Genomic DNA, 22,487 nt, shown 5'->3' on the forward strand with positions numbered 1-22,487 from the left:
ACCACGGTTTTTCCCGCAGCGCTTTTTTTGTTGTGGCCTGCTATGTGTGGGCTTAGCCTATGGCTAAAACTCTAGACTGAAGAAACGCAGCGTTCTTGCTTGCTGCCGAAAAACAGTGGAAGGAAAACTCTTTGTTTTACAGTACCGGCAAAGTGAATGAGATTTTGGTTAATCTTATTCACACACTGCAGGGCAAAAAAAGCTGTAGAAAAGCCACATTTTCAAAATAGAGTTATCCTGTTGTGTGAGGTATTTTAATACTATTTTCAGTAATGTATAAGTTCTATACATGAGAGATGATGGCTGACGGCCACTATAATGTGCAGAATGGTATATTTATCATGTGATATTTCCTTTTCAGTTGGAACTGCTGGAAATTCGTAAATACCAAGAGGCCAGGATTCAACAAATGGCTCAGGCCGCTGAAGTTGAAACAAGAGAAGTCCAGGCAGAAATTCAGTAAGAATAGAAAATATATTTTAATTATTCTTAAAGGGTGTGTGTCACCAGAGCAGTCCTTATTGCACTATAAGCACAGTCAGATAGTCGGGGGTTCATGTGAATAAAATATGTTTTTTTCTGCTTCCTGATTGACTCCTCCATTGCTAAGATAAGATAATCCTTTAATAGCCCTACCATGAGGAAATCCAGTGTGTTACAGCAGCATGGATAATACAGTAATATATTACAAGAAAAGAACACATACAAGCTCATAGCAGATAGAAGAAATACTAGGAGTCATAGCAACTAAAAGAACGAAAGACTCAGGATCATTTAGTTCTCTGTGCGGAGTGATCTTCGCTTAGCTATTTAGTAAAGAGCTGGTTATTGCAATGAGGAGTCACCTCTGTAGACTGCCTGTGAAAAGTGCTGCGGGGAAAAAAAACTCAATGTGTTTCTGCAGGGGTTTTTCTCGCAATGCTTTTTTTATGCAGCCTGCTACATAGGGCCTTAGTTGATTTTATCAGTAGCAAAATTGCCCTTTGACACAGAACAGGTTTGATTACTATAACACTAAGCACCCTACAGAAGCATATAAGTGGTTAAAAAGAGATTTTGGTGGCGGTAGACTTCCTTTAACCCTTGCCACCATTAGGTTAGCACGTGTCCTAATGGTGCCTATCTATGGTGCTATACAGCTACTGAATGTACAGTCCGTAGTAACAGAAGAAGTTCTGTTTTCTAAAGCTACAGTAGCCCTAGACTATAGTATCTATAACTCTGATTCGCCATGAACTTGCATGCTTTGCTTGGCTGACAATATCAGGCAATGGCCCAATTCATACACGTTTCTTTTTGACATTTTTATTAATTTCCCATAATGGGTCCTAAAGGGAAATTGGCAACTGAGCTTCCTACCATAAATTATCAGAAGCTGAATCGATAGCAAGCCAGGCTAGAGTTGTTTTAACATTTTGTTCAGACATGGATATATGCAAATGAACAAATGATTATTGTTAGTAGCTAAAGTGTTCTACTATGGAGGAAATAAATACACTTTATATGATTCTGTTCCCAGTGTACAGCCAACAGAAGTCAGAGAATACTTAGAACCAATCCCCATCCAAACAGTGGAAGAACCAGAAGAGGTGAGCTGAGACATACTATTCTACCTGTAGACTAAACTCGGATTCACGTCAACACAACATGTTGTAGCTGCAGTGCAGAAAACTGCTGCAAATAATGAAAAATTAGAATTTGTGCTGCAGAACATTACTGATTGTTGTCATTGCCATGCGTAAAGTCTGGCCTATTAACATGACATTATGATCAGATTAATTTGCATGCAAACAATCAAAGTTATTACTTATATCTATATATGTTTTCTTCACAGCTTTTAATCTGGATTTGTAATGGTTCTGTATTACCATATATACTACATAGTATAAGCCAAGTTTTTCAGCACAGTTTTTTTTTTTTTTTTTGGGGGGGCCGCAATAGTAATGTATATAATCTCCCATAAAATAGTGAAAAAAAAGGGGCTTTAAAAAAAATAATAAAATAAATAAAAGTTCTAAATCCCTCCTTTCCCTAGAAAACATATAAAAGTAGAAAATTACTGTGAAACACAAACACATTAGGTATCCCTGTGTCTGAAAGTGTCCGGTCTACTGAATATAAGTGATCTGCAGTGCTCCTGTTCCGTCAGGAAGGGTTTAATAGGAGCACTGCAGATACCCTATATTCAGCCAGGCTCAATTCCAAGTGGGGGGAAAAAAATCCCAGTGCTCAGGGAAGGGGCAGACAGACAACCAAAACACCCCCTCCCCTTACCCTTTCCCAGCATCTACTGCACACAAAAACTCCGACCATTTTAATTTTTGAATTTTCCAGTAGCTGCTGCATTTCGCCCCCTAGGCTTATACTCGAGTCAATAAGTTTTTCCAATTTTTTGTGGTAAAATTAGGGGCCCCGGCTTATATTCGGGTCGGCTTATACTCGAGTATATACAGTATTTTTGCATTGTACCACATGACAAATTGAACTCTGCTACAACTACTCATATGTGTTGAAACTCACTTTGCAAGTCATTTACAACATATGACTAAAGATGGGCGATCCTTCCAAGATTTGTTTAGATTTCGGGTTCAGGTGGCTCAGGTCTCTGATTTGTTTCTGGTCGAGCAAGTTCTGTATGACCCAGAAGTGAAATTATTATACTCTGGAGTTTCTTCAGATTATAATAGTTGAAGGCCCAGCGAGTGTGTTAAAAATAACAACCATTTATACTTGCCTTCCTTTACCTCTTTTGGGCCTTCTTGTGGCATCTGGTGCTCTCTTTCATTCTCCTGGGTGATGTCATGCGCTTGTGATCACCGCCAAGGCCTGTGATTGGGCCTCAGCGGTCACATGGGCACGCCAATCATAGGTCTCAGCGGTGACCCTGGACACATAACGTCACCAGGAGCCAGCGCCAGATGCTACAAGTCGGCCCAAAAGACGTAAAGGAAAGTAAACATAATTCTTTTAAATTTTTGTAACCTTCCCTGTGCATCCACCTATTATACTCTGGGGTCTGAAGAGAACCCAGCATATAAAAATTTACTACAATGTATGTCACGGTGGCCATTTTAATTCATACAAGACAAACACATGGCTCAGACCATACATGGCTTATACTCCTGTACATTGCTTAACGTGGAGCCTCAGTATATATGGAGGGTAAAAGAGTCATGCAATGCCTGAGCGAAGGCAGCATTCCCTTTAAAACAGTAGATATCTGTACAAACTTTAAAAATACTGTCTGATCACAGGGACCCTCACCATCAGTCATTAAAATGGGGGTCCCTTATTTCATGTATGAATGAAGCGGTGGTCAAGCATACATGCTTCCCCTCCATTCAGATTCTATGGGAAATAACCAAGCACAGCGTCCCGCTATCTGTCAGTGGTTTGAGGATAACTGCAGTTCTGTTCTACTGAGTTTCATCTTGTCCTATATACTGAATAGCTATTTTTTCAAAAGCTCTCAATTCTCACAATCCTGTCTCCAAGATTTAACGATTCTGTAATGATGTGATGACATTTTATGATATTGCTTTCATACTATTAATGTTCTAGGAAAAAGAAGTCATTGAATATGAATACCCCAGCAAAGAGGATATTATAGAAGAGACACAGATAACAGTGGAAGAGTGGAAGAGCACAAAGGATGAAGAAGAGCCCGAACAGGCAGGGCAGCCGGAGCCCAGTGTACTACACCCCACTGTGATTATAACAGAAGAGACTTCTACACTTCCAGCAAGTCTGCCGAGTTCTGTCAGTGCTCAAATACAAGGATACTTAAACAGGAAACACGACCTGGAAGGACCACTCAAGAAAGCACAAAACAGGTAGAATACGCTTTCACTATACAGAACATTGTGGGAGAAATACGCTAAATGAGACAGAAAACTGATTCCATTTGTAGGGTTAAACATAATTTTACTTTGGTAACTGCTGATCTGTTCCAAATGTGTTAGTGCATGATGTGACAGATGTCCTTTGTACACACAGATCAAGATCAAAATAGCTAAAAATTCTGACAACATAATGTTACGTTAATGTATGAATGCATCATACAATATTGGTGGTTCTGATTGGAAGCGATGCCCTAAAGGCACTATTCTCTTTGGAGGAAATATGTAAGAGCAAGTCCTAGAGCTATTACTATGAAATAACAGGATTGCTGGAATGTTGCTTAGAAGATTACACGCATACTGCAGAGTCTTGTGTTCCTTGTCTTCACTGGTAGAATTTTCCCTTTTATCCCAGAAGGATACTTATCTCTTCTTCACACAGTCTTCTTCAAAATCTCTTTTGTGAATCCCACATGTTCTGGAATTTAACCCAACACATCAGGCTGTTGTTTAAGATTGCAATCTTCAAGAGAAACCTGAAGATCTATTTCTTCAGGAAAAACTCCATCCTCCTATACAGTAACCATCCTGCCACTATAGTAAATTCTAAACAACTTCTGCCCTCACCTACTATACCCGTTACCTTGTAGATTGTAAGCCCTTGTGGGCAGGGTCCTCTGCCTTTCTGTTCCAGTCAGTGACATGTTTATCAGCACTATGGATATAATGACTTTGTAACATAATAATAATAATATAAAAGCCCAGTCCGATACCAAGAAACGTAATTGTAACTGTTTTATCTGCACCCACATATAGAATTAAAAGGACTCGGTTTTCACTTTCTTTGAAGTCTTGAAAGTAAAACGAACACATTAAAAAAATATATTTATGGCACCTTTCTTTTTTGCAGGTCCTGGCACAATGTCTTCTGTGCACTTAAAGATAATGACTTATTTTTTTACAAAGATGTTAAGAGTTTTTCCCTAAATGAAACTATACAAAATGAAGAGCCTCTTTTCCTGGGCAGTGCGTCTTGTGAGGCAGTGGCGGACTATAAGAAGAAAAAACATGTCTTCAGGCTAAGGTAAATAGATATATGATATACCGACACTATCTGTCCAGTTATGTAGCAATATATCTCTATTTCTTGTATCCATCACCGAAGTGACCATCGCTACGTGAAAAAAATTGGTCTATTCTGTTATACCAAACTTTACTAATCTGCATTAAAGATCTAGTTAGCTCATAGAACCTTAGATAAGTAATTACAGGATAACGTCTAACACTAAGAATTTTGACAAAGTATCTAGTGGGTTTGTTATACTTTACATGTTGAATATTAAAGTATATTTTAAATGATAAATTCTATGTCCATGTTCACATTGCTCCTGCATTGCTGCTTTTCACTCTTTAGATTTTGAACATATAAATGAATAAGGTGCTTTTATTTTACAGGTTGAGTGATGGCAATGAGTGGCTTTTCCAAGGAAAAGATGAGGTAAGTTGAATATATCAGAATGTTTGGACTGCTGGAGCACGCCCACCTGACAGTACGGAGCCTAATGCTTGGATCACACTAGCGCCCAGAGTCCGTTCTCAGCTTTCCGTCTTCTGCATGCAGAAGACGGAAAGCTGTCAGACCGGGTCCGGCCGTGAGCGCCAGTGAGTGTTTTATGCTCTCCGCTGCGAAAGTTTTTTTTAAATCGGACACAGAATACTGCATGTCCGACTCTGTGTCCGATTTTTTAAAAAACGATTTCACGGCGGAGAGTATAAAACGCTCACGGCCGGACATCTTTCAAACCCATTCAAATGAATGGGTTTGAAAGAGTCCTGCAGGTTTCCGTCTCCTGCTCAGTTTTGTGCAGGAAATGGAAACCTGCATGAACGGAGACCGGGCGCAGATGTGAACGAGCCCTAACTAGCATATTTGGTGCTGAAACTAAGGGCTCGTTCCCATGATGTAACGCGGTGCTCATTCTGACACGTAAACACATGTCAGAGTGAGCGCTTCAAAACAGAATCCCAATGACAAATGGGTTCCGTTTAACGCACGTAACACATTGAAATCAATGGGTTAAAAAGCCTCCCACTGATTTCAATGTATAGCACGCGTAAGACAGCACCCATTGAAGTCAATGGGACTCTGTTTTGAAGCGCTCACTCTGACACGTGTTTACATGTCAGAATGAGCGCACGTGTTACATCGTGGGAACGGGCCCTTACAGTACCAATTGCTGAGGAATGGTGGGGGCTAGAGAAATAAATTCCAACTGTGCTAGAATCAGTGGAGCAGCCCCTACTGAAGGATGCCAAGTGTTGACCGGGGTGGTGGAAGGTCCTCTTTACAGATGGGCATCTATAAGCTATCCATGATGTGTCATGGTATTGGTAGTGCTACCATAAACCATGGAGCATAAAGTAAGACAGGTATAGATCTTTGTGTGTTCAGTGTGCAGTCTGCAGAAACTTTGGATTGTACATTGATGTAATATTTTGATCCAGAATAGGACCAGAAATGCTCCATATGTCTTTTGGTATGTACCATGTGCTGTCCAAGTCTAGCCTTTCATACTCGGACTGCAGCACAGATATAAAAGTCACCCATATTAATAAATACCCCATGCTGCTCCAATTCCATATCTTGTACAGGCGTCCCTATTTAAAGTGTATCCTCCCCTAGAGGCATTGCACACACTCCTTTCTTAAATGTAATTTCTCCAACCTAATTTTTATATATTTTAGGCTGATCGTCAAACCTGGATTGATACTCTTAGAACATCAATAGCAGAGACATCTGATCAAAAACCCAAGTCTAAAAGTCTGCCTCTCCCTTCCACATCTGCAACGGAGGGCAAGCCAGAGAAGAAGGAAAAAAGATTCAGTCTCTTCCCATCCAAAAAATAGTATTTAAGGAACCCAAGTACTGTCTATTTTCTAACAAGAAACCGTCTGAGCACTACAGTTCCTTGGAAGGGGTCAGCTCTGACCACCTGAAATCACTCCTTCATCATGAGTTCCTGCTAAAAGTGGATCATCTACACACAGTAGCAGCACCCATCATTTTTGGACCAAACCAATAGCATGTCAGTTGTTGTGTAAATGGATGGATTGGTTCAGTCCAGAATATGGCACCCTAAACAGTGTGTGGCATGCTTCCACTCTTAATGGTGGAGAGTATAGAAGAGCACCAGTATCAATATAGGCATTTCAACAAATGGTCCTCCTGTTTTTACCTTACAAGAATATATATTGTTTCATCTTGTCTGTAGTATTGAATGGCTTATTATAGGTTGCATGTCTCAAAGAAGCTTTGCTCAAATGTTATTTCCATGGTCATGACATTTTGCCACCAAAAATTGTACTTGACTGGGTCAGCAGGTGGAAGTCTGTACTTGGTGGATATGTGGTATAGTTGTACTGTATCCTGAAGCAAACTACCTTTAGCCCATTGCTGTCTGGTTTAGCAGGTGGCCAGACTTTCACTGGGCTAGCAGTTATGGCTCCAGACTTGCCCAAATGCATACATGCTAGGGTCAGTTGAGTGGGCATGTGTTTTCAATGGGAAGAGGAGGGCAAGTTGCTGTGAAACATCTATGGTGGCTTTTTATCAGCCAGAAGATCCTTCCTTCTACCAACATTATCTGTCAGGGAAGAGTCGGAGTCCCCGTTACACATAAGATAGTTACAAGGTCACAGTCCATTGTCATGCCCTTGTGTGTAGTGGACTGGTTTGGATAAGATCTACCCATTTATTCCATCAGAAGAAACTGTCCTGCCAGCTTCATCATCTATAAGATCTGGAGGTCAAACAATCATGACCACATCCTTTTCAGAGCCAGAGCAACATTAGGTGGACATTTGTTAGTTACCCCTTAATGCAAGTCATTGAAAGCCTGTTTTCACTCAAACACTACGGCTTAAAGGGATTTCTCATAACTATGATATTGATAACCTTAAGATAGGTCTGAGCATACTTTCACTTCTCATTTCAGTAACATCTTGACTGGTCACATTGCCCTGTTGTAGCTCAGTTTCTTACGATGGGTCAGCAGTATCACATTGGTCGGGGTCCACCTCTGCCTATGGTAGATTTCCAGAGGCGCCAGACACTGCTGAGAACAGTTGACCTTAAGGATAGATCATCAATATTAAAATGCCCCAAAACCTCCAAACCCCTTTAGTATCTCACTGCTCACATATCACAGTTAAAGCAGTCGAGGAAGGGGTCCTCTCCCACCTCGCCTCTGGCCTTCCCACCTATCTCCAAACTGGAGGTCCCATACTTCCATGTGTGTTTCCATGACTCCCTTAAAGGTGAACGGAGTGAGCCATGCATGCTTTTAGTATGGTGTTTTTTTCCTGAGGTTTTTCCAATTGACTTCTTCATGGTACGTAAACAATGCCAAAAACCCCTAAGTGTAACAAAATAAAAATTGCCATAAAAAATGCTATGAAAAATACTTTAAACGTATATGGAATCTTTTCCCATAAAAGTACATATCAATCTGCTCCGCTCATCCTGCTCTATAATATACTGCCCGCAGATCAGACACCCAGCTCAGTATGACAGGTTCCCTTTAATGAAAGAAATTATTTTGTGTTTATCAGCTGTCCAACAGCTGTCAAACAACTCCCCATATCTCAGCTTCCTAAACCCTTTAAGGGGGCATTCACGTGGAGTAATTTGGCGCTGATTCTGACACTTTAACTCGCGTCAGAATTCACGCAGAAATAAAGCCTCCCATTGACTTCAATGAGTTCCATTTTCCGCGCAGAATCCATTGAAATCAATGGGAGGCTATAATTCCACGCAGATTCTGACGCAAATTATCATGTCAAAATCAGCACCAAATTACTCAGTGTGAATGCCCCCTTAGAGTGAGGCCACAAATGAGATTTTTTGCAACGTAGGGTCTCAGCCTTAAATGGGAAATGAGGTGGGAAGAGGACGTGATCTTGTATACATCTGCAAGTTTTGAGAGGAGATAGGCTCCATAAGGCTCCTCCGGATTCATTGTAGACGGCTCTGCATTACTTGAATTGTGTCATGACCAGACTGTACACCATCAGCTAACATTTATTTCTGCAGCTTTTATATGACTTTACTAGTTGCAGCTTGCAAACATACAAAAATATATGCCTGGCGAAAGATAACTGAACTTGCTTAAAGGGGTTATCCACTTTTTAAAATTGAAGGCCTATCATTATAATAAGCCATCAGTTATAGATCGGCAGTAGTTACCTTTCAGGAACCCCTGCAGATGAGCTGTTTCCTGGAGTGCACAGCATTCTTTACATGCCAGGCACTACTCCGCATACTCACTGCACTTTTACTAGTGGTAGTTGTCTGTACTGCAGCAGTGTTCTATAGAGTTGAGTGTAAACAAAGGCATAAGCTGAAGACTCCGGGAAACAGCTGATCTGCAAGGGTCCGGACACCAATCTAAAATTGATATTCTACCTTAAAGGGGTTGTGCCATTAAGAGCACTTATTTCCTACGCACAGGACAGAAGATAAGTGTCCAATCTCTAGGGTTTTGACCGTCAGGTCCTCCAGGAATTAGGAGTGAAAGTCTCCTTGGGAATGGAGTACTAGTGCACTTGCATGACCAGCGCGCCATTCACTCCTATGGGGCTGTGGGTGCTGCTGGAGATTACATCCCTGGCAGCACCGTAGTAGTGAATGGAGTGACGGTCCCCATTCTCCTGATCGTAGGGCGACCTGGAGGTACGCCTCCAATGATCAGACACTTATCCCCTATCCTGTGGATAGTAGATAAGTGTATTTAATGGCACAACCCCTTTAAGAATAGATCATTCATTTTGAAAAAATGGATAACTTCTTAAGGCTAAGGCCCCACATAATAGCAACAGTGATAAAGCGCTGCCGGAAAAACCGTGTCGGAAACAAATCACGTTTTTTCCACAGAAAGTCTGCAAGTGGGGCCCGGCCTTAAAGAGAATCCGTCACCTCTCCTGACATGTTTGTTCTAGTGAGTAGCCATATTTCTCAGGTAATGGCCATTCTGGAGCCCTGTTCTTGGGACTCTGCTTGGCAGTGCTACTCTGTCATTCCTCTTGGAAATATATGAGTGAGTAGACTATTGAGTGTTACCTTTGTGCTTGTCAATAAGTTTCATCCTTATACTGCGATCCTTTATTGAACAGTGTCAGACTGTGTAGAGTAACACCCAGTTGTCAGTTTATTTCACGGAAGAGTAATTGCCTAAATATTATGTTATGGGCAGTATCAGGAGAGGGGATAGGTCCTGTTTAGTTCAGTGTAGCAATGTGATGATGTGAGATTTTATCTAATGTTCTCATCTGTTTCTATGGCCCAGTCTTGTCACTAGGGATTCACCCACCATGGTGTAGATAATTCATACATACTTGCAGCACTATTACCTGTACATGTTCCTATATATTCATGGTTCCTCTATAAGACCTGTAGCTTAGATATACATTTGCAGTATTGTTACCTTGTTTCTACTACTGATCTCAAAGTGGTGCTAATGATGTCAAAGTCAAAGGGCTTTACATGTTCAGATGGGTAAAAAAAAATCATTGTTTTTTCCACATTTTTTAGTTTGTTTATTAAAAATTACAAATCACGAATAAAGTTTTAAAGGATAAAGATTCCGAACTGAGTATGTCATGTTATCTTTCTACTTTCCAATCACTGGTCAGGAGGGAGGTGCCACCATCTTATCAATATATATCAGATCACACTACAATCTGGGTTTAATGTGTAGTCCTGGAGTCCCAGTCCATGGGCTGGTGAAGAGTAAAAAGAGTGACAATGTGTCTTTTTGTGGGGCTCACAATCTACATAAAAAAAAAATAAAAAAAAAATACAGCCTGTTTTCTTCTTCCTGCATTTCAATAAGCCTGACCACAGTTCTGACACTAAAGTCCCACATTACGGAAATGCAGCATTTTTTTGTTGCAGGTGGTTTGAACCAAAGTCAGAAGTGGATTTAACACAAGGGAACTGTATAAGGGCCTTCTATATATTTTCCTTTTCTTTCCAAGCCACTTCTGACTTCTACATATTAATTTTAGTTGCGGAATTGTGCACATTTTCCAAATGGATTAAATAGGGGAAGAAAAAACGCAGAGGGAAAAACAGAAAAAACTTTGTGATAAAAGTTGTGAAACCCCCCCCCCCATTTTTTTAGCGGCATTTCACGACATGGGGCCAGTGGCGTAACTAGCGGGGTAGCAGCAGCCACAGGGGATATTAGGGGCCCAACGACAGCCGCGTTTTTTTTTTCTTAATAGGCTGTTACCGGCTGGAACGGGCCCTATTTACTTATCAATCCTGGCACGGGCCGGGATCGGTAAGTGATGCTACAGGCCCCACAAACACTATTATTATACTCGGGGGTCTTTTCAGACCCCTCTGAGTATAATGATCGGAGGTCCGGGAGAGGTAAGGGAACATAAAAAATATTGTTTCTTACCTCTCCACGCTCCAGACAGGCTTCGGGCCTAGTTGTGTGACGTCCCTGACGTCACATGACTTGGGCCTGCGTCCCGGGTCATGTGACGTCCGAACATCATCAAAGATGGCCGACACCACTAAGGACTGCAGTACTGCAGTGGAGCTGGGGATAGGTAAGTTACAGTGTTTTTTATGTTTGTATCCTCCTTTGGGTCTTCGATTATTATACTCTGGGGTCTGAAAAGACCCCAGAGTATAATAATTGTTCATGGGTGTCCACAGTGGGACATAATACTGTATGCAGGGGACACTATGGGGCATAATACTGTGTGCAGGGCCACTATGGGACATAATACTGTGTGCAGGGGACACTATGGGGCATAATACTGTGTGCAGGGGACACTATGGGGCATAATACTGTGTGCAGGGCCACTATGGGACATAATACTGTGTGCAGGGCCACTATGGGGCATAATACTGTGTGCAGGGCCACTATGGGACATAATACTGTGTGCAGGGGCCACTATGGGGCATAATACTGTGTGCAGGGCCACTATGGGGCATAACACTGTGTGCAGGGCCACTATGGGGCATAACACTGTGTGCAGGGCCACTATGGGACATAATACTGTGTGCAGGGGACACTATGGGGCATAATACTGTGTGCAGGGGACACTATGGGGCATAATACTGTGTGCAGGGCCACTATGGGGCATAACACTGTGTGCAGGGCCACTATGGGGCATAATACTGTGTTCAGGGGCCACTATGGGGCAATATGTTGGCGCTATATAAATAAAATTTATTATTATTTATTATTATAATACTGTGTACAGGGGCCACTCTTTGGCGTTGGTCAGGGGGGCCATATCAAAAGTTCACCACGAGGCCCCACCATTCCTAGGTACGCCATTGCATTGGGGCCTTAGCCTTTTTGCCAATATCAGATCTATTTAAGCACCATCATCAACCAGCTGACATCAGCAACCGTGGCCACAGGAACTAGTACAGTGTACAGACCCAGAAACAGACAGTGCCTGGAATAATACTCTAATTCCAGTGCACCCAGTGAATACTGTGTGAACAGGTCCTAGAAGGCTAGGACTACACCAAGATTTTGTCTGTGACTCCTGCTGTGACCGAAGATTGCCAGGCCGCCTTGCGACTCCTTCATGTTAGTGAATGGAGTCACAATGCGATCCTGACTGTGAATTCAAGTTGCAAAAAAGTCAAGAAATGTGTCTATGGGGTCCAGATGGCGTTTGCGTTTTTCGAGTCCCCTAGTGTGAACCTGGTGTTAGTACGATACATCCCAACAATGCGCTAGGCATTGACTCATGTAAATCCGATGCAATGAGGGGAAAGGGAAACAGCACAGCCACCTCATATAGTCCACACACGGTATAATATATATCTTGTGATGCCAATATCAAAAGAGCAAGTGAATGTGTATAAATCACTGACCCGAACTCTTGTTGCCCAAGATAGCAGGTTACACGCACGGTCCTGCCATTTCTCTGGCTTGGAACGTATTAATCCATAAGTAATATGCAATATTGCATATTACTTATTGACTCATGTAACCTGGTATATTTGCACAATTATCACACTGCAGACAAGTAACATGTTACCAATTACAATAAACAACTGGTCTTATCCCTCGTGTAATATTTAAGGTGTACGTTCACTTTAAATCTATTCCAATTACAAATATGGCGGATGCGGCTTCACTCGTCTAATACCAGACACACGTCATCCACTGCAAGTGCTACTACCCAAAACAAACATGGCGGAATTGAGGCCATGAACTTGTGGGCCGTGCCCTCTGCGGGTTGTTATGGGTTGGCCGCTGTGCTGAGCTGTCGGTGGGATGAGAAGCGCGATGTGTCCGGTGTAGCATGGCAGGCAGCCGGGGAAATGCCGGACTTCCCGCTGACCTCGCCTCTACGGGGAGCCTGCCCGCTCCTGGAGATCAGTGGCGCCCCCTGCAGGCAGACCCCGCTGAAACTCACTCGCACAGGCAGGAGAACGAGCTGCAGGTCCTGGAGGCCATCTATGGGGAGGACTTTACTGATCTGCGGAAAACTTCTGCCTGGAAGGTAGTGAGAGGTGGCCAGGTGTCTGCCCGGACAGCCCTGAGGCGTGTGCACTGTGACACGTGGGAGAAGGGGCTGCAGAGAAAACTTATTTACCCCTGTCAGGGGCAGGTCCTGCTGATATCTGCACCATGTGGGGGTAAAACTAGTACAAGACATAAGTGGTGCAATTCTTCATGGCAGCCTATCAGATTGCAGCTCTCATTCTCACGTGCATGTTGTAAATTGAGAGACTCCAGCTGATTGGTTAGAATAACATTTGCAGCATGTTCTTTAAGGCTTGGTTCACACTATATGATACAGTCTATTATACCATGGCACAAGCTCTTAATGTTGTGGTGTCCTTTTAAAATCGTAATCTAAGACCCCAAATGCTGTGATTTACAAACCATTGCGTTTTTGGAAATTGCGTATGACAATTATATCTATGAACTATTGGCGCTTTCCCTACAGGTATCATTGAAAAGCACTGCGGTAAAAACCATGATCCGCTTTTTCGCTGCAGCTCATTACATGGGGCCTAAGGTCGGTTGTTGATGACCCAACCGACCTGCCGTGAATTAAAAGCTTCCGCGGTCCCTTTCATTTCATGAATAGGCGTCATAAACGCATGGCCGAAATATAGGACAGGAATAGGACCGGCTCTATATTTTGTGGTCCGGACTGTTGGCCCAAACACAGGACTGTGAAAATCATGGTTGTGTGTACAGGCCCATAGAAAAGAATGGGATAGGGTGCTATTGAGGCTAGCGGCTAGCACACTGGCTACAGCCACGGTCGCCTGCAACCGGCCTTAGGGAGACTTCACACGGAGTAAACGCGCGTGTATTTTTGCAAAATACACATGTAAAAATAAGACTCCCATTGAATTCAATGACATTTTAAAGGCATATTTTTACACGCGTAAAAAATATCATTGAAGTCAATGGGAGTCTTATTTTTACACGTGTATTTTGCAAAAATACACACGCGTTTACTCCATGTGAAGGCTCCCTTAAAGTTACTTTGTCTAGGGATAATACTTAGGATAATGCTGCAATTTGTTTGATAATTTGTGTGCATATGCAAGTCCTAAGGTATGTTCACACAGAGTTTTTAAGTCTGGCAATCTTCAGGATTTTGAAGCAGATTTCAGCAGTAATGTAAGGGTATGTTCACATGGTGGTAGGGTTGAGTGATCGGGATCCACAGCTGAATCGGCTAAGGAATCTGTGGCAAGATGGGGCATCTTGCTTCTTTGTTCCGCTACTAGCTTGTGGGGGGAAAAAAAGCGAGTGGCTCCTATTGAAATCAATGGGAACCAGTTTTGGCAGCGGATTTTGAGGCGGGTTCCGTGTCAAAATGCGCTGCCAAATAACTCTGTGTGAACATACCCTAAAGCTGAAGCCCCACTTTACAGAAACGCAGCTTTTTTTGTTGCAGATTTTGCTGCAGTTTTCTGAGCCAAATCCAGGAATGGATTAAGCAGAAGGGAGAAGTGTTAGAGCTTCCTATATATTTTTCATTCTTTTTTCAGCTGTTCTTGCCTTTGGTTCAAAAAAACGCAACAAAATCTGCAACAAAAAAAAAGCTGCGTTTCCACCGAGTTTTTTGGTCAGGAATTTGGTTAGGAATCTGCCTCAAAATCCTCCTGCATAAAACACCTCACCATACAGTCCTATGTAACTTGCTTTTTTCTGCTGGAGTTTCTGCTAGCGGGAAAAAAAAGCAGGTTACATAGGACTGTATGGTGAGGAGGATTTTGAGGCAGATTCCTGACCAAATAAGAAAAAAAAAAAAATGCTTCAAAAAACGCCTCAGGAATTTTCCTGAGTGGATTTTTCCTGACCAAATTAGGCTTAGTTCACACATAAATTATGTGTGGCTTATTTTGGCACCGGAAAAAAAAACGCTTCCTAATTAGGAAGCATTTTTTTGGGCCTTGCCAAGCTTTTTGGAGCTTTTTTTTTTTTTTTTTTTTGGAGCGTTTTTTTGTAAAAAAAAAAAAAAAAAAAAAAAAAGCTTCAAAAAACACCAGGCTTTTCCCCTCCTGTAAAGTGAATGGGCAAAAAAACGTGCATTTTTCACCTCCCATTTACTTCTATTGCTTTCTTCAGGCGGAAAACTCCTGAAGAAAGGTCATGTCACTTTTTCTGCTAGCAGAAAAAAAAGCTAGCAGTCTACATAGACCACTATTGTAAAGGGGAGGATTTTGAAGCGAAATCCGCTGTCAAAATCAGCCTCTTTTTCCCTTTGTGAACTAGCCCTACTGACCAAAAAACTCTGAGTGATCGCAGCCTAAAGTTTTTTTTTTTTGTGGCAAATAGTGTTGAAGTAATTTGTTTTTCTCATGTTGAAAAATGAAGCTTAAAACCATTGTGGGGAAAAATGTGCGTTTTTCTTTCACAGAGCATTGATTCTTTTTATTTTTTAAATACCGGTAAATATATATGAAAAATGTTTGCAATTCCAAAAATAAACGTGTTTTGTTTGTTTATTTATTTAAGAAAAAAAACCACACGGCTTTTTAATGCCCTTTCTCCAAATTGTGGATGAAATTACGTAAACAGAACCTCATTAATTTTGCTGGTACCATAAAGCCCAGCATTTTTCTCCAGGACAATCAAAACCGCTGCATTTCTGTGGTGTGGGGATGTAGTCTGAGTTTTTCCTGCCTTCCATTCATTTATATGAGAGTTTGAGGACTCTACCTGTAGATAGTTCAGGGTGATTTTTTTTTTTTTTTTTTTTTTTTCTTGTAGCCATACAAAATAATACTGACTCCTGCTGCAATGATTGGCAGAGTCAGGGGTTTATTGAGGTGGAATCTGCCTGTACAAAACTCTGTGTGAACATACACTAACACTTGTGTATGGGATGTTATTCCGGGTGTCACTATCCATAGGTGAGGATGGATAAATTGGACGCACATGCTAGCAATGTGTAAATTGTCTGAACTTCCCTTTTTTTCTGTGGGAAATATTTACAGGCATTGTGGAGAGTTTTTCATGGCATGGTTGGGCTGTGTTCACATGCAGGAATTTGAAGCGGATTTTGGGGGCGTATTCCGCCCCTGAATCCGGGGAAGATTCCTCTTGGTATCTGCTTCCCATTGTTTTGAATGGAAGGTAGAGATCGTAGCAGGATGTGGAAAAAAGAAGCGTCTTGCTTGAACTTGTCTGCGAATAGAGAATAGCACTCCGCACAGAGAACTAATGATTATGAGGATGACCATGAGGTCTTCCTCTTTCTCTTCTGTTTTTCCTTAGCTGCCATGGACTCCTAGTATATCTTCTCTTCTCAGCTTATCTGTGTCTACGTCTGTAACATATTACTCTGTATTATCCTGTATCTGTATTACTATGCTGCTGTAACATGCTGAAATTTCCCCAAGGTGGGACTATTAAAGGATTATCTTATCTTATCTTATCTTATGTGGTTTTGGTAAGGAGGGGGTCTTCTCTAAGAGTTGGTATTGTGGAGGGGTGTCACTGTATATCTGTGTACAATCTCCTAATATCACTAGCTGAGGTGTACAGCTTTACATTGCAGGGTAGCCTGGAACATACTAACACTAGTCCTCAGTTCAGGTCTTTTTCCTCTGCCGATTCTCTGTTCACAATGACTTTACCTGTCCATTGTTCTGGTCCGTTGGAGGACCAAAGCAACAGAAAGTGAAACTACTGTTACAGTTACGCTGGATTCAAACCAGCGTCCGGTCTCCGTTCTGCGTTTCCATCTTCTGCATGCAGAAGACTGAAACCTGTCAGACCGGGTCTGGCCGTGAGCGTTTTGAGCTCTCCGCAGCAAACCGTTTTTTTAAACCGGACTCTGAGTCCGTTTAAAAAAAAAAAAAAGTTTTGCCGCAGAGAGCTCAAAACACTCACAGCCGCACACTTTTCAAACTCATTCATTTGAATGGATTTGAAAAATGCCGGCAGGTTTCCATCTCCTGCCAGTTTCGAGCAGGAAACGGAAACCTGAAAGCGGAGACCCCGGGCGCAGATGTGAACGAGCCCTAAACAGAGCCTTACACCACACTGATATATTTTGCAACCATTCTAAGGAAGTGAAGGTGACATTCATAGCAGAATAATCATGTAGTCATTCATAATTATGGAGTCATGTCAGTGTAATAGGCTGTAAACCTGGGAATGACACGATTTAACACCCTGAATTAGGCACTTAAGCCGCACCTCTCTATATGTCCTGCAGGTTTGCAGAGTTACTCGTCTCAATGGGGGTTGTATAGGATTACAAATCAATGTCTTGTTTTCTTCCAAAAATAGCGCCACACATGGTGTGCCCTGACACCTCAGCCACGTTCACTATATTGGTCCTTGTGCATTTGCAATTGAATGACTTCAGCTACAATGATGCCTTTAATACGCCGAAAATCCGCAAATATGGATTTAGCTTTTGCTTGCCGTAGCTGAAATCTCTGGCAGTTCCGTGTATAAGGCTGAGTTCACACAGGGTATTTTGGTGAGGAATTTGAGGCCGTATCCGCCTCAAAATCCTGACCAAAAAGATGGCTCCCATTGAAATCAATGGGAGCCAGTCAGTTCGTTTTTCTGGGAGCCGTTTGTTCCACGAGATGCTCATTCTTTTTTTCCCTTGCCTGTGGATGGGGGTCTTTATACTCCTTCCATATACGTTATACGGTCATTTGTTGTTAAAGGGTTGTGCAGGACTTTAAAAAATAATGGCTTCTTTCTTCTTCTCAGGAATTGACACCATGCTTGTTGGTCACATGGCCATGCTTCAGCTCAGTCCTATTCATTTTAATGGGATGGAGATGAAGCTTTGCCAATGGTCATGATGTCTCTTTCTGAGAAGAAGAAAGCCGCCATGTTTTTGAGGTCCTGCACAACCCCTTTAACTGTAATTTGGAGCTATTTTGCTATTTGCACACAGGACCCTCATGTCCCAGATTTTGGCTCCCCAATCCTCTTTTATCCATGTGCACTAGATCTAATCTGATTATATGATGTGTATATATCTTTTTGTATAATATATAATGTGTATAACTTTTCGTTGTTTTGCGCAGGTCAAGCAGCCGCCAGAAGTTACCCTCTCATTACGCCCTCAAGGGAATGAGTTTCACGTCCAGCTGGACCTATGGGTGAAATGTCCGCTGCTGTACCCTGATGTGTGAGTATTCTGTATGAACCTACATTTCCATGTAATGGTTGATCAATGGGGGTTTCGGCCTAGGACGTCCCCTTTAACTAGTTCAGACCCAAAGTATTTTGTGCTTTCAGTACCAGACTCCTCATAGCCATTTTTATCTCGCTTTTACTTTGAGGGCAAGTTCATATGGCGAACTTTACAGCAGGACCCCCGCCCCATTCAAAATCCACTATTGAGATCTTCCTACTAGCATCAGAAGGATTTTCTGCTTCCGTTCACTTCAGTGGGGGGTTGGGGTGGAATTCCCCAAAAATAGAACAGGAAACTCCTTTTGTCTACTAGCCGATTTTTTTTTTTTTAATTTTGTCTATTTTTGAAGTTGGGAGGCAGAATTTTTGTGTAGGATTTTGCAGCAAAAAATTCCACCCTCCCGGGAATAATTTTATTTGTTGGGCTAGTGACATTTTTGTAGCATTTTTATTAGCACTGCAGGTTTCTGTATATTTTCCAGACCTATTTAGAGTTTGTAGGTTTATAGTTTGAAAGGTTGCTAGATTTTGTTTAGCGATCATCTAGTGTTACAGCGATTTACAGGGATTTTTCTACTTTTATGTAGTCTAGTCTGTTTGCACTGTCTAAACTTTAGTAATAGTAGATCTGCCCCAGTGTTTCCAATATACTTTTAGTTACAGGAATAATCTGTGCTGTGGCGGTGACAGTTGTCGCTGTTTTGGCTTTTCTAGGTTTTCTTTTGACCCAGCAGCCTCCTAAAACCAACCTCTGTATGATCACATTAGTTCTAGGACCAATAGAGGCAGCGGTCCTGCCTTAATATTGTACAACTCACTCACTGAGCAGCTGCAGATGTGAAAACGGAGCAGACAAAGTCAGTGAAAACTGTTTGTCTTCTCTCTAAGGTTCTACTCAGTCTCTAGGAATCCTGACCACTTGTCACCCAACAGTCTCTCAGGCAGCTAGCTGAATACTGCATGTAGCTGCTTTAAGGAACCTCAAGCAGGCGATCCTTAAAGGGGCTAATCACTTTTTTTTATATTGGCGGCCTAACCTTAGTATAGATCATCAAATTTAGGTCTGCTAGACACCTGGGACACCTGCAGATCAGCCATTTAGGGACAACGCGGCTTCTGGATATGTTTACAGGCTATAAGTCGTGCTGCTCACTTGCCGTGTGACTTGTAGTGGTGAGTTTTGGTACTGCAGAGCTTCCCCATAGTTTCCAATATAATTAATATTAAATGGGGTTTCCAGGATAGCAATATTGATGATCAGTCCTTTGGATGCCTTGGTGGGGAGCCAGCTCCCAAAGCACCCAGTGATCAGTGTCTATGTGAGCGCTGCAGCCTCTGTGGGGTACCTAGTACTTCGGTATACTTTTATGTAGGGGCTGTACTTGGTTTTGCAGCTCAACCAGGTTTCAAAGAGGCCTAGTGACGTTACTTGCTAGAGCCACTGGTCTGTGGGTGGATGGAGATCCTGGATGTCAGATCTCCACCGATCAGATATTGATGGCCTATCTATAACCTGGTATAGGTTATAGGTGTTTAACACCTAGGAAACTTGTTTTTTGAAAATGCTGTCTATGGGTTGTCTATGACCAAAATTCTACTTCTAGGTTTGTTCCCGGATTAAGTATGTCATAGTTTTTTCTGCTGTCACAAGGTTTGCAAGAAAGTTGGAGACTTCATGTTAAATTATAGCTAAAAATCTGTTTTATTATGTTACAGCGTACCTGAAATAAAGCTGACAAATGTGAAGGGTTTATCGAATGAAAATGTGAATTCCTTGACATGCAGCTTGGAGGAACTTGCCAAAACACTTTGTGGAGAGGTAAGAGAAGGGTCACCTTCATGTGTTTGTCTGCACCTGGGAATTTATTGACAGGTAGGCTGAATTATTTAGGAATCACTTTTTTACTACCTATTTATTTTTCTACTCTAACTTACTGTCTGAAATTGTCAAACTTTTCAGCTTTCCTGTCTCTTGACTCTTCCTGTTCTGTTGTTATGGTTCATCCTTTTTATAGGGGCATTGTATGGCTCCAAAGAAATACCCACATCAATAACCAAAAGACAATTACTATTGATCTGCCCACAATGGAGACATCTGAGGAAAGCTGATCCTCAAAGCCATAACCATATAAATGTCCCGGCCAAGGCTGCAGCACTGGGGGAAATGTAACCCTGATTTTTTTTTTTTTTTTTTTTTTTTTTTTGTGTTGTGGTTCACTTACCGTCTGTTTTGTAGTCAGTGGATAAAAGGACAAGTGCTGAATAAATCTCAACAGAGATATACTATACAAGATGCAGGGGCTGATGTGGTTACAAGATTATCGATGCTGAGATTTATCCTGTCTGTACTAAGTTTATCCACCTGTTTCATAGGAGTGGTGAGTGATATACAGTTGGGAAAAAGTGCAGTCCTGGAGGGGACGTTTGCAAATATCAATATCGATTTTGTAGAAAGCTTGAAAAGACAGCTGCAGCTCTGTCTAAATTAGAAGTATTCTCATAGTAATAAAGTAGGGAATTCCTGTACTGGAGCACAAAAACATGTTTCCTAATGGTTACACATATTAAAGGGGTTGGCCACTTACAGACCAATATTGACAAACAAATGTACAATAAAAAGATATACAATTTTCCAATATACTTTCTGTATCAATTCCTCATGGTTTTCTAGATTTCGGCTTGCTGTCATTCATTCATCCAGTGTGTATGACCAGCTTGCAATGAATTCTTAATATAGACTCGCCTGCCTTTTTATTACAGTATAACATCCATCTGATCTTATCTTGTGCTCACTCACAGTCGACCTGTTCTTGTCCTCTGTTCAGGTGATGATTTATCAGCTTGCGGACCATGTGCAGGCTTTCCTAACTGAACATAACCACCCGCCTACCAAATCATTTCATGAGGAGATGTTAAAGAACCTACAGAGACAGCAGGAGAAAATCGCTTTGGAAGAAGAAAAAAAACTTCAAGAGCAAAAAAGACGAGAGGAACAGACGGTAAGCAAGTTAAAGTAATGCGTTTTTCTTGGGCAACCCTTCCTAGCCTTGCCGGACTCTTGCATCACAGGATAGAGGATCCCCTTGTGCAACCAGTTTGTGTTCTCCTGATGGTATTGCTAAGCCATTAAAGTGGACCTGTTGTATTAAATAATGCATTCTAATCCGCAGGTACCATGGTCTAGAGCAGAAGTAAAGAGATTCAATATAACTTCAGTATTTCATTGATCTGAATCTCTCCTCATTCAGGGATCCTGTGGGAGGCTCTTCCTAGTGACAGCCGCTCCTGTTAGTTAGTGTACAGAGATTTCTGTTCATTACTGAGTAACATTGCCCACTGGACCCCTAAACCCTTTAAAAGTGGTTTTTGGATATGGACATGATATCATGACCGTAACAGCACTGCATCACATGTGTTGTGTTAGTGTCATGTTTCCTTCATTGCATGTAATGAAAGTAAACATGGTAGTATTGTACCTCACAAGTTACTATAATACTATGGTCGCAATATGTGTTGCTTTAATTTGCAACCCAAGCTCATACACTTTCATTACCTGTTATGAAGGCAGGGTGGCTCCAGCAACACAAGTCTTATGGCCAAAGATTACACAATTTCCATGTAGCCCTCGGCTTGTGTTTACACTGTGCATCAAAGCTATATGTTGGAAACATTTCCCAATGAGTGCATAAGAATACAGTGCCATACGTTGCCTATAGGCTCCCATGAAATGTATCACTTGGCTTCCGTTTTACTTACAGCATGCCTCTGTATGGAATATTGCAGCAGACTGTTCTATAATACAGCAGGAAGAAAATGCTGTACCATCTATACTAGTTGTACTGAGGCCAAAGGACACTCTTTACCTCCTTTGGGTAAATGTGGGCCTATAATTACATTTGATGTATGTACCTGAAGCTTTCCAGCCACATTGAGCAAACCGACAATGCAAGTGTTAATATATAAA

The 22,487-nt window shown here is 41.8% G+C and overlaps 2 protein-coding genes across 3 annotated transcripts in view; both read left to right on the top strand.

Moving 5' to 3' along the window:
- Window positions 1-7,110, top strand: part of SPTB (spectrin beta, erythrocytic) — a 67,331-nt gene extending 60,221 nt beyond the window's left edge. For both annotated transcript variants that reach the window (XM_075282842.1, XM_075282843.1), the window contains exons 31-36: window positions 362-459; window positions 1,520-1,589; window positions 3,562-3,833; window positions 4,750-4,923; window positions 5,295-5,337; window positions 6,585-7,110. In XM_075282842.1, coding sequence (XP_075138943.1) covers window positions 362-459; window positions 1,520-1,589; window positions 3,562-3,833; window positions 4,750-4,923; window positions 5,295-5,337; window positions 6,585-6,746 — 819 coding nt within the window. In that variant the 3' untranslated portion in view covers window positions 6,747-7,110. The remainder of the gene's footprint in view (window positions 1-361; window positions 460-1,519; window positions 1,590-3,561; window positions 3,834-4,749; window positions 4,924-5,294; window positions 5,338-6,584) is intronic.
- A 6,031-nt stretch (window positions 7,111-13,141) lies between these two features.
- Window positions 13,142-22,487, top strand: part of EIF2AK4 (eukaryotic translation initiation factor 2 alpha kinase 4) — a 49,263-nt gene continuing 39,917 nt past the window's right edge. Inside the window, exons 1-4 of the mRNA XM_075282871.1 lie at window positions 13,142-13,385; window positions 18,412-18,515; window positions 20,240-20,342; window positions 21,349-21,522. Coding sequence (XP_075138972.1) covers window positions 13,185-13,385; window positions 18,412-18,515; window positions 20,240-20,342; window positions 21,349-21,522 — 582 coding nt within the window. The 5' untranslated portion in view covers window positions 13,142-13,184. The remainder of the gene's footprint in view (window positions 13,386-18,411; window positions 18,516-20,239; window positions 20,343-21,348; window positions 21,523-22,487) is intronic.

The sequence above is a fragment of the Leptodactylus fuscus genome, chromosome 7 (genome assembly GCF_031893055.1).
Source record: "Leptodactylus fuscus isolate aLepFus1 chromosome 7, aLepFus1.hap2, whole genome shotgun sequence".
In the NCBI taxonomy this organism is placed as follows: domain Eukaryota; kingdom Metazoa; phylum Chordata; class Amphibia; order Anura; family Leptodactylidae; genus Leptodactylus; species Leptodactylus fuscus.